The sequence below is a fragment of the Lissotriton vulgaris genome, chromosome 9 (assembly GCF_964263255.1).
Source record: "Lissotriton vulgaris chromosome 9, aLisVul1.2, whole genome shotgun sequence".
In the NCBI taxonomy this organism is placed as follows: Eukaryota; Metazoa; Chordata; class Amphibia; order Caudata; family Salamandridae; genus Lissotriton; species Lissotriton vulgaris.
The window spans coordinates 704,037,236-704,051,824 of record NC_141697.1 but is presented as its reverse complement, the minus strand read 5'-3'; the positions used below and the strand labels follow the sequence as shown (position 1 = coordinate 704,051,824).

The window sequence follows — 14,589 nt, the reverse complement described above, 5'->3', positions numbered from 1 at the left end:
CCAACCCGGAACGGTCCCAAAAGCGCATATACCCAATACCCCCGGGGTATCTTAAGATCCCGCAAGTGACCAAAGCACTTAAAATAGCGACGAGGTGTTACCTCGCTGAGAATAAAGGTTCGGTATCATCCCCATCGGTCCTGTGGGAAGCATATAAAACGGTTCTCCGTGGACAAGCCATTTCCACTATAACGAGTTATAGGCTCACCCAGAAACAGGAACTGCTAGACTTAGAGGACAGACTCGCTAAGGCAAACGAAGACCATGTGGCCAACCCGACCGGGGACACGCTGCACACGCTACAGCTGTATCAACAGCGCCATACTGACTTTCTACGCCGCAGAGTGGTTGACAATATAGCGGCCACGGCGAATAAGGTATACGATGTAGGGGACAAGGCGGGCAAACTCCTAGCCTGGCTAGAGAAGAAGAGAGAGGGGCAGAGGGCTGTTCTACAACTGAAAGACTCTATGGGGGCGGTGCACACCCGCCCTGCTTTGGTGGTCGAACTCCTGGCTGATCACTTCCAGACGGTCTATACCCCTGAAGTAGAGGTTACACAGGAAATGGCGAAGACAGCGCTCATGGGAGTGCCCACCCGCACCCTGTCGCAGGATAATATAGATGATTTAGAATCAGACTTGACGGCTGAGGAATTACAATCAGCTATCGCAGCGTTGCACTCAGGAAAAGCTTTGGGCCCCAATGGGATTCCGATTGAGTGGTACAAAATCATGTCTGAGACGCTTCCTACACCGCAACTCAACATGTACGTAGACAGTTTAGAACGGGGACATCTGCCACCTGATCAATGCATGGCCACCATTGTACCGATCCCGAAACCTGGCAAGCCCCCTGAGGAGTGTGGCTCCTACCGGCCGATTTCCCTTCTTAACGCCGAAAGCAAGATCTTGGTGAAACTATTGGCCAACAGGCTACTGCCTCACCTCGGACATCTAATTCATCCAGACCAATCGGGATTTATGCCCCACAGAAGTACGGCAATGAATCTCAGGGGCCTGCATGGTGTTATGGCGAGGGCTCCGTTATTGACAGACGATGCAGCGATCCTCTCGTTGGACGCCAAAATGGCGTTTGGTCTGGTTTGCAGTCTTACAACATATGGGCTTTGGCCCAAAATTCATAGCGTGGATTAGGCTACTGTATAGGAATCCTGTGGCGCGAGTGACAGCAAACGGCCACATCTCCAGAGTCATTTCGTTGGCAAGAGGCACGAGGCAAGGTTGCCCGCTCTCACCGCTACTGTTTGCCCTAGTACTAGAACCCTTGGCGACTATTATTAGGACCACCCAGCTACTGCGGGGCATAACATGGGGAGATGGCTGGGAGGACAGAGTATCATTATATGCTGATGATATGTTAATATACCTAACAGACCCAGCAGAAGGGATTCCAGTGTTATTGGCACTGTGTGACCGACAGGGGATTGCCTCAGGTTATAAGATCAATTGGATGAAATCAGTGCTTTACATGCTGCATGGAACCCCGCCACACCTGGAGGCGGACTGCCCCTTGATGGTGGAGACCGTTTCCTTTAGATACTTGGGGATTCAGATCACACGGGACCACGTGACCTTTCAGGATATGAATCTGAGGCCGCTGCTCGACAGATTGAAAGCGGACGTGCGCCACTGGAAGACACTTCCACTGACATTGTTGGGCAGAGCGGCGCTTTTCAAGATGATGGCGCTGCCCCGGTTCCTCTATGTTTTGGAAAACACACCAGCACTGGTCCTGCCTTTCTTTTTTAGACAGATATCAGGGCAGCTGTCGGGTCTGTTGTGGGGGGATCGACCGGCGAGGGTCGCACAGGTGAAAATGGTTAGAGACTGGTACAGCGGGGGGATTGCGCTCCCAAACCTGGAATTATATTATTGGGCGGCACACCTCAAGGTGATTAACCAATGGGTCCATGCACCGCAGGACGACCCGGCATATTTGGCGGACAGACGGCAGCTTGGCACTAATACACTTCTGGCCCCGCTCTATCACAAAGGTCTGACGGCGAAATTTGTCGGCCCGACTAAGCACACTGTAGCATTATGGCATAAAGCTCAAACTCGTCTGAAATGGGGGGGAGTGATCACACGGCTTACACCCTTGTGGGATTCTAAGTCCCTGGGTAACCTAAGACGCAGCAAGGGTTTCGACCATTGGGACAATATCGGGATTTCCACGGTGGGTGATCTGTGGATCAGGGATGGGGTGGTCCCGTTTGACACACTGAGAGAACAGTATGAGCTGAGTACTACAGAGACATACCGATACATACAGATTAGACATGCATTGCTGGCTGTACTGACACCGGGCACTAAGATCCCAGAATCGGCTCCTTTAGAAGACCGATTGCTCACCGATTACATCGAGGCTAGCGCTACTTCCCTCACATACCGCAAATTAGTAAACAACCTGCCTGACCCACTGCAGAAACTGAAAGAAAAATGGGAAGATGATATTGGGGAACTAGATGAGGCAGGCTGGAATGCTACAATGGCGTCGCCTAGAGAAGCCGGAATCTTGGCAAAATTCCGATTGGTACAATTCAAGATATTATACCGGGTGTACTACACACGCACCACCCTACACAAACTTAAAAGGGCGGACCACCCGTACTGCTTGAGAAACTGTGGGGAAGAGGGAACACTATTTCATACCCTGTGGTCTTGTCCTAACATGGTGGACTACTGGAGGCGAGTGACGCGCACGGTCGCCCAGACTCTGCAACTCCCGGTCACTCCTGACCCTAGAATTTGTCTGTTGAATGTATGGGGCCTGACCAACATGACACCACATGGGCGGCAATGGGTAGTTATAGGGATGATGCTAGCAAAGCGGGACATAGCACAAAAGTGGGGGGCATCAGCGGCACCGACCTTAGCACAATGGTGCAGAAACATGGATATGCTCATGATGATGGAGTGGGCGGTATATCAGCAGAGAGCTAACCCACGTAAATGGAATAAAATTTGGTTGCCATGGAACTTGTACATGGGGGAGCCTTGTGACCCGCTACCGGAGGAAGAAGATGTAGATAGCTCGGAGGAGGGCGATGATATGGAATAGAGGTGGGAAGAATAACAGGGACATATGGGTGCGGGTTAATTCGGGGTCTTCCATGCCCTCCTGGCATAGACAATGAGTGGACTGCCTATGAGATGTGAAGCCTTGGCCATTGTTCTGATGCAATCACGAAAGATGTTGCTTATTTTAAATGCTTCTGAAATGCCAATCTATTGACCTGAATGTTGATTGTTGTGTTAAGAAAACAAAAACGAAAACAAGAAAAAAGTTGCAACTTTGATAGGAGGTGGCTGAATGTTGACGCCACTCCATTAACTGCTTGAAACTACTGAATGCTTTACTTTGACGCAACAATAAAAACAACTTTTTTTAAAAAAAAGGTAAGAACCACACAAGACATTCTGGTGCTTGACTGTAAACTGTTTATTGCACAGAAATGAAAGTATATGCAGTTTTTTCTTAAATTTTAATGCCTTTATATCAAATAATAAGTTTCTTTGCCTTTACTTTAAAGCACAAAGCAATGGTTTATAAATCAGATAGTCTTCTGTTTGACAAAAATGTAACTTCAAAGGTACCATACTATTTTTTACATCCACGCACCCCTAATGCTTTGCCTGTACTCATCATATTTCCCATGGGCATGTAGCTTGAAATGTCATTTTTTCTGTTGCTACGGCGTGCCGCAGGTAACACTGGGTCAAGTATGCCACTGACATTTCTGACAACATCACTACCCCCAATTTGTGGCTGGTTTGCAGGTGCAGAATCATTTTGTATTCTTTCTACAACATTATGGAGTGTCCCCATTCCCCTGGAAATCTCTCCAAAAATGTGTTTCATTTCCAGTTGCATGGCAACTGTCTGCTTGCAGAGTTTAGCTGTAGTGCTTGAAAGCCGAGACATTCCCCTGGTGTGACCCTGCATGCAGGTCATTGCTCTAAGATGCCTCTTAGCACTTCCCCCTTGCTGTGACTGTATTACTGTGCACAGTGTCTCCAAAGATGTTGCAATGCGGTCTAGCTTATCTGATGTTGTTCTATACCCTTTATCAATTACATTTGTCATGTGTTTAATACTGTTGTGAATTGCACCAATCTCTTTGTCAATGTGACCAAGTTTTCCCTTCATGACTCTAATATCTTTGCCTTGTAGGCGCTGAACTTTAAGAATGTTATCCTCAACAACACTGCCGGTGCTGCTCTCCTCTACAGCCCTTCCTCTTTGTGACACATGTGACCGGCGCCTATAAAACTGTTGGAGTCTATTACGCCTGCTCTGCATTGGGTTAGAGGTTGCTGGTGTTTCAACAGTCTGCAGTTCTGGGACTCTAACATTTGGAGTTTTATCACTATCAGACTGCTGCAGTTGGCGCACTCTGTGTCTTTGCCTTCTTTTCAAAATTAAGGTTGATGAAGTTGCAGCATTTGACTCATCTGTGTCTTGTCCATCTTGAGTATTAAACTCTGTCAATTCATTTTCATTCTTTTCTTGTTGTGTATCTATGATTGAAAAAGTGCAAACCAAAGTTACTTTCAAATTTGCACTTTTTGAAAATTCCTTCAAAATTGCTTTTCAAATAAAAATTAACTTGCTGCATGACTGCTTTGGTCTCCTAAAATACTATCATTCATTTTATTTAACTTTGCTTATCAGTTGCATATAGAATTTTAAAAAATACTACAACTCCCATGATGCACTGCTTTATGACTTAAAATGGTTAATTTACAGATTTTGAAAATGTAAAAGTACTACTAGATGAGAGAATTGCAAATTAAGCTGCAACAAGATCATTTTAAGGCCTCTTTCACTCACTTTGTACATTTTAAAAAACATTTTAAAAACGTCTTACCTTCAGAAGGTCCAACAAGCTCTGAGGTATCAATGTCAATTACTCCAACAGCAGCTTCAGTTAAAAGTGTTCCTTCCACCATGTCTTCAAGGGGGGTATTGGGCCTATCCCTAGGGGTTCCTCCACCAGTCCTTTGGCAGCCTTCTTCCTGGTTACACAGCAAGTAAGGGAGCCTTACTTGCTGTGTTGCTGAGGGCCGGGCACTGCTCCGCTCCATCTCCTTGGCCGGGCTTGGCTCCGCCGAGCCCCTGCACCCCTGTGTTTGCACCTGTGGGCCGGGCTTTGCTCCGCTCGTTTCTCTGGCCGGGCTTGGCTCCGCTGGGCCCCTTTTGACTACACTTCCCAGCAGCCTCATCGCAGCAAGGACACCGCTGACGTAATTCGGAAGCGCCAGGAGGCGCATAAAGGCTCCCTTGGTGCCGAGGCCGGGGGGAGCCTTACTTGCTGTGTTGCTGAGGGCCGGGCCCTGCTCCGCTCCATCTCCTTGGCTGGGCTTCCATCTCCTTGGCTGGGCTTGGCTCCGCCGAGCCCCTGCACCCCTGTGTTTGCACCTGTGGGCCGGGCTTTGCTCCACTCGTTTCTCTGGCAGGGCTTGGCTCCGCCGGGCCCCCTTTGACTACACTTCCCAGCAGCCTCATCCGAGCAAGGACGCCGCTGACGTAATTCGGAAGTGCCAGGAGTCTCATAAAGGCTCCCTTGGGGCCGAGGCCGGGGGGACGTGCGCGGGAGCGCGCCGGGAGAAGCCCGGGACAAGGGCGGGACCATCTGCGACCATCAGCGACCAGAAGAGGCTGGGCTGGGCCACCCCCTTGTGACTGTCTCAGAGGTACTATATTATTAACTCCCCCTTAGTAGTACGTTACCCAGACATCTACCCAACTCTGAACTGATTGCAAACAAAAAGACATTATAAACCGTGGACTATAGATCATTGTGCAATCGCGGGAGGGTTTAATTCTCATATATTTTGCTATAAAGTAGGGAGGATTCACTCACCAGCTAACCAGACAAGGAGGGCGTGTAGTGGTGGGTTGCTGTAGAGTACGTTCTTACACCTTCCTCCCTTCTTGTTTTAGTCATGTCCAACAGAACGAAAACGCGCTCTGCCACGAGCAAAGTACATTCGTCTCGCACCTTGAATCCTTTAGGGCCTGAACCAAATGTTGCGTTACAACCTACTGGGATTGACCTGATGTTGCAAAAAGTCAATAGGGAGATTGAGCGCACAGAGAGAAGTCTGTCTATCCCAGATACACCTACACAACCCATTGATCTAAACAAATCAGCAACTTCCCATAATGACTCTCTAGAAAATTCCACTGAAGGTATTCCTTGTGCGCAGGTGGTAAAAGAAGTAGTCACAGACACAAACAGGAAATCAAAACAAGGGGGCTGCAGGAAGGGCAAACCTCGGAAAAACAAACAAAGTAGGGTTACACACGGTTCGAAAGATAGGGAGGCCGCAGTCACCGAAGTGCCAGTGACACGTCATCAAACTCCACCTGGATGGATGGACAAAGTAATAGGAGACTTCCAAAAACACATGGAAACTTTCATTATGAACCAGCTGAAACCAATAATTAGCAGGCTAGATAAAGTGGTAAACGATTTGACAAAGCAGGGAAGGTCTAAGGGCTCCACAGATTGTAATTTAACAGCAAATTGCTCCCTAGCAGGCCCCACGCCAGCCGATCATATAGTTGGCAAAAATAACTGTGTGAGTAACGAGCAATGCACTATTGTACAAGTCCACGAAACACCTAAACCTACAGCTCAGGTAGAGTGGGGGAAACATTCAGAAGGGGGGGACAAAGGACACGGATAAGGCCCAACAGCGAACAAATGCTCTGCTAGCTCAAATAGGAAATCCAACAACTCATGTCCACACTGACACAAATCCGACAAGCCATGAGCCGAATGACAGATTTGCTCACCATGCATCACCACACATTAATCTGCCCCCTGAAGCATGCCCTTGTTGTTGTTTTTACTGGGGTTCTCAAACTCAGGGAAGGGGAGAAAGAGTCACACACGGAATTTAAAAACAAAATAATAAAGTGGTTAAACATACATAGGCCCCTGCGGGGAGGAGAATGTGGGGAGATTCATCATGTGAGAAGGGTAAACTGGATAGGCAGCAGGAGGAAAGATATCACAGGGGATTGCATCGTGGTAAACTTTAGGAACACTGATCTAGTGAAATACATATTAGGTAGCTACAATAAAAACCACACTAGCACCATATGTTCCTTACCATTAGGATATTTCTGCTCGAGGAGACGCGCTGTAAACATCTTGAACTATGCTTATGCTACAACAGGACATACACTAACAAGACACTGGGCTAGAATGGAAGAGCAGAGAGGACAGGGTTACACTCAGTGGGCAAACAGATTCAGCCCGCTACAGTCCCTCGACGAAAACGATTGACTACCCCAAATTGGGAAATGTAATGAAAAGATGGCTGAAAGGGTAGACAATAAATTAAGTGCACAGAGGGTCTCGGAAAGCTATCAAGCAAAGAGGGTGGATGTACATCGAGCATCTGTAGGCGAGGGTGATCAGGGAGTTACATTGGTTAGGAAGGATGATCTTAGGACACACAACCAGGGAGGAGAGGTTGGAACAGCACCAAGAGAAGGTTTGATGCTACTGTCCTGGAATATTGCAGGCCTGGCAGGGAACTTTGAAAATGGTGATTGGAAGAAAAACCTCCGCGGCTATCATATATTAGCTTTCCAGGAGACATTGGCGGAAGAGTCCTCCCCGTATCAAATAGAGGGTTACAAGTGTTTTTTCGTACCAGCTATAGAAAGCAGATCAGGCAGAGCTAAGGGAGGGCTAGCTTTGTATGTCGATCTAGACGTAGAAGGATCATGGTCACAACCTTCCTGGACGTCGCACACCCTCCAGGTAGTTGTATTTCAAGGTCAAGTGCTGAGGTTACTAATATTCAATATCTATAATTCAGGGCCAGTGGATGGGAATTACTGAATAATCCAGGAACTAGATAACAGACTCAATCATAAGATCAAACAGAGGAAAGGGGGAGGAGAACCAATAGTCCTGATTATGGGTGATCTAAATTGCCATCTTTGCCCAAAATTGTTCCCTGTAAGTGCTGACTGGTCATCATGCCCGGCAGAGAGTGGGCCACATTTCGAGCATAACAAGGAGGGAATAACCTTTATGAAGCTATTAGACACTTATGCTCTAACACATACAATAGACTTGGTGGCCCCGGGAAGGGATGGTACCCTTACACCAACATTCAATGGTAGGGGATACCACTCCATCATAGACTATATTATGATATCTACCTTTGCAAAGGGCCGGGTCAAGGAGGTGAGAATAGATTGGAGTCCCTTCAGTGACCATAACCCATTGATGATGGAATTAACATATAGTGGTCGCTCTATTAGAAGTAAACCGGCAGCCATCGAGTTGCGACCAGTGGACCAGGGGAGGCGACTTAGATGAGCAAAAATTAATGCCCAGGAGTTCTATGGAACTCTAGTAGAAAAAGGCAAAAAACAGATCCATGATTGTCTTGATCCCTTAGTAGAGGGAGGTGTGTTGGTCTCAGTGTTCGAGTCAATAACTAACTTGGTTGGCGAACTACTGAAAGCAAAAGGGACCAAAAAGAACGGAACACAACCACTCTCGCTTGATTCCGAATGCTCTCGAGCACTGAGAGATTTAAAATTATGCCTTAAAACCCAACCTAGGGACAAGCAGAAAGTAGCTCTCTGCAGAAATATATATAAAACAAAGGTAAAACAGAGGAAGACCACGCTTCAAGCGGAAGTCTGGGCTGACCTGAGGGAGGCTGGGGAGAATAGAGATTTTAATGAATTCTGGAAAATCATCAATAGACCCTGCTTTGAAGACAGTAATGCCCCGGTGATTAGAAATAATATACTCCCCGAACAGTGGGTGGCTCATTTCAAGGACCTTTACATTCATAGCTGTGATACTGTGACTGTAGGGGGTTGGGACGGGGTTCGGCTTGGTGAACCAGAATTTTCACTTCAAGAAATCACCCAAGCGATCCAAGGCCTGACCCGTAACAAAGCACCGGGCCTGATGGCACGCCACCAGACTTCTATCTAAGTAACATCGATCTTTGGGCCCCTATTATGACAAGGGTGCTAAACGCAGCTATAAAATCTGGTCTTCCGCGATCTTGGTCTACTGCATTGATTGTCCCTATCTTCAAACAAGGGAGCAGGGACAATCCTCAAAGCTACAGACCAATCTCGTTGATAGATGTGTCAGCCAAATTGCTGGGCAGGGCAGTTTTAAATTGCCTTATGGCCTGGACAGAAGAGCACCACATCATAGCAGATACCCAATATGGCTTTAGATCGGATAAATCAACAAGCGATCAATGCTTTAACCTTTACTTATTAGCTACAAAATACGCAAAGGCTAGTAAAGGTACACTGTGCATGGGTTTTATAGATCTGGCTGCGGCCTTTGATAATGTAAATAGGAGTAAACTTTGGGCCATGATGAGCAACCTGGGAATTGACCCTGGACTTATCAATATTCTCAAGGAATTACATTGGAACACCACTGCCAAGGTCGGCTTTAGCACGGGGGGGGGGAAACTGATCCCTTCCCGTGCACCAGCGGAGTGAGGCAGGGATGTATCCTTGCCCCCTTTTTATTTTCTCTTTATATAAATGATTTGGAGAGAACACTGGTTGCCTTAAATGTGGATTGCCCCAAAGCAGGAAAGCGTCATATTCCGGTACTGCTGTACGCGGATGACGCGGTCCTGCTTGCTCGAACAGCTCTGAGTCTACAACATCTCGTTGATGGGTTTGTGGAATTCATGGACAAATTAGATCTATCCGTGAATCTGAACAAATCCTACGTGATGGTGGCGGGCAAGAAACCCTGCAGGAAATTTGTATTTAAAATAGGGTCCCACACACTAGAAACTGTAAGTTTCTTTTCCTACTTGGGGCTTCTGTTTGACTGGAAGATAAAGTTCGACTTTTTAATTGAGGAAAGTTGTAGAAAGCTGGTTTCCGCAAACGGTGCGATACTCAACTTTGCCTGAAGACTGGGTCGCTGTTCACCAGAGCAAGTACTGAATCTATATGTAGGTGTAAGCACTGCAAAGGCTTTATATGGTGCAGAGGTCTGGGGCTTTAGGGATGCAAGACTTTTTCAATTGGAGGAAGACAAATTCCTACGTAGGATCCTGAAGATACCACAGAGTAACCCAGCAGGAATCGTACACACTGAGCTTGGGATTCCACTTATCATAGACCAGGTGAAGGTGAGGCCTATTATGACATGGCTCAGAATTTGGGTGAACCCCGAAGCTGAACTAAGTAGGGTAATAGTTGGCGATTGTTTACAAAAAGACAATTGCCTCCAAATTCCTTGGCTGAAGTATATCAAGGATACACTAGGAATCATCGATCAGTTGTTACTCTTTAGTGATCCGACTTCCATTGCCACCTCATGCAGACACCAAATTAAAAAACAGCTACTAGAAAAATTTGAATTTGCGAAGATTAAGCTCCTACTCAGCAAAAAGATCGGTTGTGGCACACCGACTAGTGAGTAATGGAGAAGGTATGGAGCCCTTCTTATTTTTAATGTATCACCAGCAGGATAGATTTTTAATGTGTCGTTTTAGGCTCAATTTGTTACATAATATTTTAGCCTATCCATCAGGTTTTACTTTAACAATTGAGCAGAAGGGAGCCTTCGGCTGCGACAATAGGTCTCCTCAGGACACCCTTCATTTTGTACTTTTGTGTTGTTTTTATCGAACTCCCCGTCATAGATTCCTTGTTGATATTTTAAAAGAGGCAAAACTCCGTCAAGCCAAAACTGCCCTACTCTTTTTGCAAAAGGCTAGTGATATGCGTACCTTGTGCTCTATTATGAATTTTTTGAAAATAGTAGTAAGACTAAGAAACGCAAGAGACTGAGCAATGATGTATATAATGTCATATGTTTTAAATGTTTTAACCCTCTTTTTTAATGATGTACGGTTCAGAAATGTAATTAATGTATTTTGTATAATGTATTTTTATGATGGTTTTTAATCATCGAAATAAAGATCTACTGAACTGAACTGCTATTCTTTCCTTGGCACGTCTGCGCAGGTCATACCAGCGTTTCTGTAAGTTGTTTATATCACGATGTGCAACACCCACAGCATTCACCTTTGCTTGGAAAGCAAGCCAGAGATTCCTTTTCACCGCTTCAGGCACCTTCAAAGATTGTTTACCAAAAAGTTGGTCCTGCCTCACAGTGACCTCCTCAATAAGTATTTCAAGCTCCTGGTCACTGAATTTAGTTTTCCTTTCCCTGGCTTGGATTTCTGCTTCAGCATTTTTATGAGCCATTTCTCCAGAAGCTGCAGACACACACACACTGCTGCAGGTCCTCCAGGCTGAGCTCCAACCTCCAACTGACAAACCCCCAGTTCAAACCAGGAATCAGCTGTGTGCAATTACTCTCCTCCCTTCCTGGTTGTAATCTCATTGTGATTCAGCATGTGTGCATTTTTGCAATAATTCGGAAATAAGAATTCGCACAAATCATGCGATGCGGTAAAAATTGCGATTTTTACCGAATCGCAAAAAAATTGCGAAAAAAATCATGCATTCCAAATTGCGATTCCTTATTTGCGATTCCTTAAAAATCGCAAATAAGGAATCATAATTTGAAACGTTGATGCATGTGCCCGTAAAATCCAAATTAAATAAATACTGATACATAAAAATTAATCATTAATTTATTATAATTAAATTACTTCACACCATATTCCCCTATAAACCCACAACCCACTACAGGTCTTAAAAACTCAAAGTTTAATTAAGATAAAATTAATAACTACTAAAAATGTAACACATATAATTAAAAAACAAAATAATTCTTATAAAAAAATATATCACATACTTTTAAAATACATACTAAAATACGTAACACTAATTAAAACATTGATATTTTAAACAACTATATTTTTGCAAATGATATTACCAACTTAGATATTTCCAAAATTGATATTTCTTACCTGCAAGTCGATATTCTCGACCACAATATTCTTCCTGTTGATATTTCTGTATCAGGATATTTAAAATTCGATATTTGTGTATGTCGACATTTTAAACTCAATATTCTGTCTGTGCACGCTTTACAATGCATGCCTTTACAATGGGGTTTTTACAACTACTGCATTGCTACAACGCAAACTATGAATTCGCAAGTCATTTCAAAGACTTGCTGTAGGGGGCGCACTGGACTTAGGAATAGTATAATTTACTATTCCTACTCCAGTCTGTGCAACAGCAGGGAAGGTGTTGGTTTCTAAATCTAACACCAGCGCACCACCTACAGCAATTTGTTGAAACGACTTGCGATGTAATGGTTTGTGTTGTATCAATGCAGTCATTGTAAAGACCACGTTGCAAAGGTATGCGATGTAAGGCATGCGTTGTTATGGCTGTTTCCCGACCAATGAATTGCTGTAGCGATTTACAAATTTAGTATGTACAAATGATTTGTGACAAGCAATGTGTTATGACAAGCAAAGTGTATGATTTATGACAAACAAAGTATGACAGTTCGCATTGATAATATATGGCCTGGGGTCATAAAATTATGACCAAAGTATATACATGTATTGGTAATAAAATGGCGTCCACCAATGATCCAATATAACCACAACGCATGTTCGCTGTTTATTATGAGAATTACAGGTGATGGAAGATTGCATGCTTTACTAGAGTGGGCACAGGGCGAGGGTTATTGCTATATATCTAGATGCAATAACAGAATGCTAAGAGAGGCCCCAAATTCCCCTTTTTAGCACACTATGGGAATCACAGAAATTTAGTTTGTGTGATTAAGTCAGACTCATAATTATATAGGCCACGTTCCTGTTAGAGATGCTCCCTCCTTTTACACCCACTTAAAGCCCTGGATATGAATGATTAGAAATGGTGTGAGTGTTGTGAATGATATAATCCATTGCAGGATTTGGAATAGTACTGTATACAATTTTGGAATTGCTTCCAAAATCTACACTTAAAAAAACACAGTGAAAAAATTTCAATGCATGACTAGGCATACCGCTCTCTGGGATTCAACAGAAGAGCACAGCTCATGTCAGTCCCTTTGGGGTGACCCTGCTGCTGTAGGAGGCGCACTAACGCTCACAGGTCCTAAAGAGTCACAGTGATTTACAAAGAGCACCCTCTGACTTTCCGCAAAAGGTCCCCTAGAGAGTCAGAGGCTAACAGGAACAAAACTCAGTTTCTAATCGTTGCTGGCCACTACTGCAGCAGTCCCCTAGAGAGTCAGAGGCTCACAGGAACAAAAGTCATTTTCTAATCGTTGCTGGCCACTACTGCAGCAGTCTGTCAGGTTGCCCGTGACTGAAAAAAGGAAAGTCTGGCCCACTTATTTAGATGTATTTTATATATTCCAAAAATGCTGCACAGCCAAAACAATTTTCCTGTAATAGGAGAGCATAGTTCAATGCGCCATAAAGGTTCCTGGTTCAGAGTACACAGAAACAGTTGGATATTAAAAATGCACTGCAGTGTAAGGGGAGTGCATCTTAGAGATCAGAGGGGCCCCCACGGCTCCAGCAGTCGATAATTTATATAATTTATATAATTTAAAACAATGGTGCTTAAAAAAGTAGCATAGATAGAAGCAGGTAGAGGCCTATCAATAGTGAAAAGGAGAATGAAAAAAAAAATCATGAAGAGTGCCTCTCATTTGAAAGCGAGGGCCTCTTGTAGGGTTAAAAAAAATCCCTTTTTTCCTGCTGCACTTCGACTTTGCAAGTACAGGGCCTTAGAGCCCAGTAATCCAGCAGCGTACCAACAACAGATACTTCACTACCATATACTCACCTGGACCCATAAACACACTCACAATTGAGTAAACCGCTGGAGTCAAAGTTCGATAAATTTCTTTCACAGTTTTCAAGATTAGCTATTCAATACTCCTGACTAATCTTTCACTGATCAAAAAGTTATTTCCTCTGGTCGATGGACCATTAGCTGAACTTGTTGATGGTGAAAATGACATAAGTTAACTTATTCTTTACCTAATGTAAATAACCACAGACTCTGCAAAGTTTTAAATCCTTATCTAAATTTCAAAACGCATGTGAACCATCTCAAATACACAGTGCGTTCACCGTCATTCGTAGGAGAGATAATTCATTTAAATCATCAAGCATATACTTTGGATGCATGCAAGGATCAGCGCTCAGATAAGGAGAGGGAAAAGAACATCTGCAATTAGCACGACATTATAGTTACCAAGAATGGTGTGAAGACCAACCCCCTGGCCAAAGGGCTGGTATGGGTCCCACGGGATAGATGAGGCGACAAAGACTTCAGGACAGGAATCAGGACAGGATAGATGACCTATCTAGAATACCGACAACTGTGTCGCACCCCTCTCTGACGCTCTCTTCCTCCTCAAGATTCTTCTGTGATCTTCTGTCTAATCCTAATTAATTTAGGGTAGTAGACTCTGAATTCGATTCTTCAGCAGCATCTCACAGCATCTTTCTCAGGATCAGTAACGCTCGCTACTCCGACAGCACTCACAGCTCACTGCATCTCAGCATCGTTGTCTCTCTAACTAAAGGCTACCTCAGTTATACCTTTCATTAATGTATCAATATCGTGAAAATACTA

The 14,589-nt window shown here is 44.6% G+C and overlaps 1 protein-coding gene across 1 annotated transcript; it reads right to left on the bottom strand.

The window, feature by feature from the left end:
- Positions 1 to 3,624: 3,624 nt before the first annotated feature.
- Positions 3,625 to 4,976, bottom strand: LOC147692139 (uncharacterized). Its single transcript, XM_086936742.1, has 2 exons — positions 4,895 to 4,976; positions 3,625 to 4,544 (listed from the first exon to the last, which is right to left on the bottom strand). Exons 1-2 carry the CDS (start codon positions 4,974 to 4,976, stop codon positions 3,625 to 3,627), a joined length of 1,002 nt encoding a protein of 333 aa, XP_086792868.1.
- Positions 4,977 to 14,589: the final 9,613 nt, after the last annotated feature.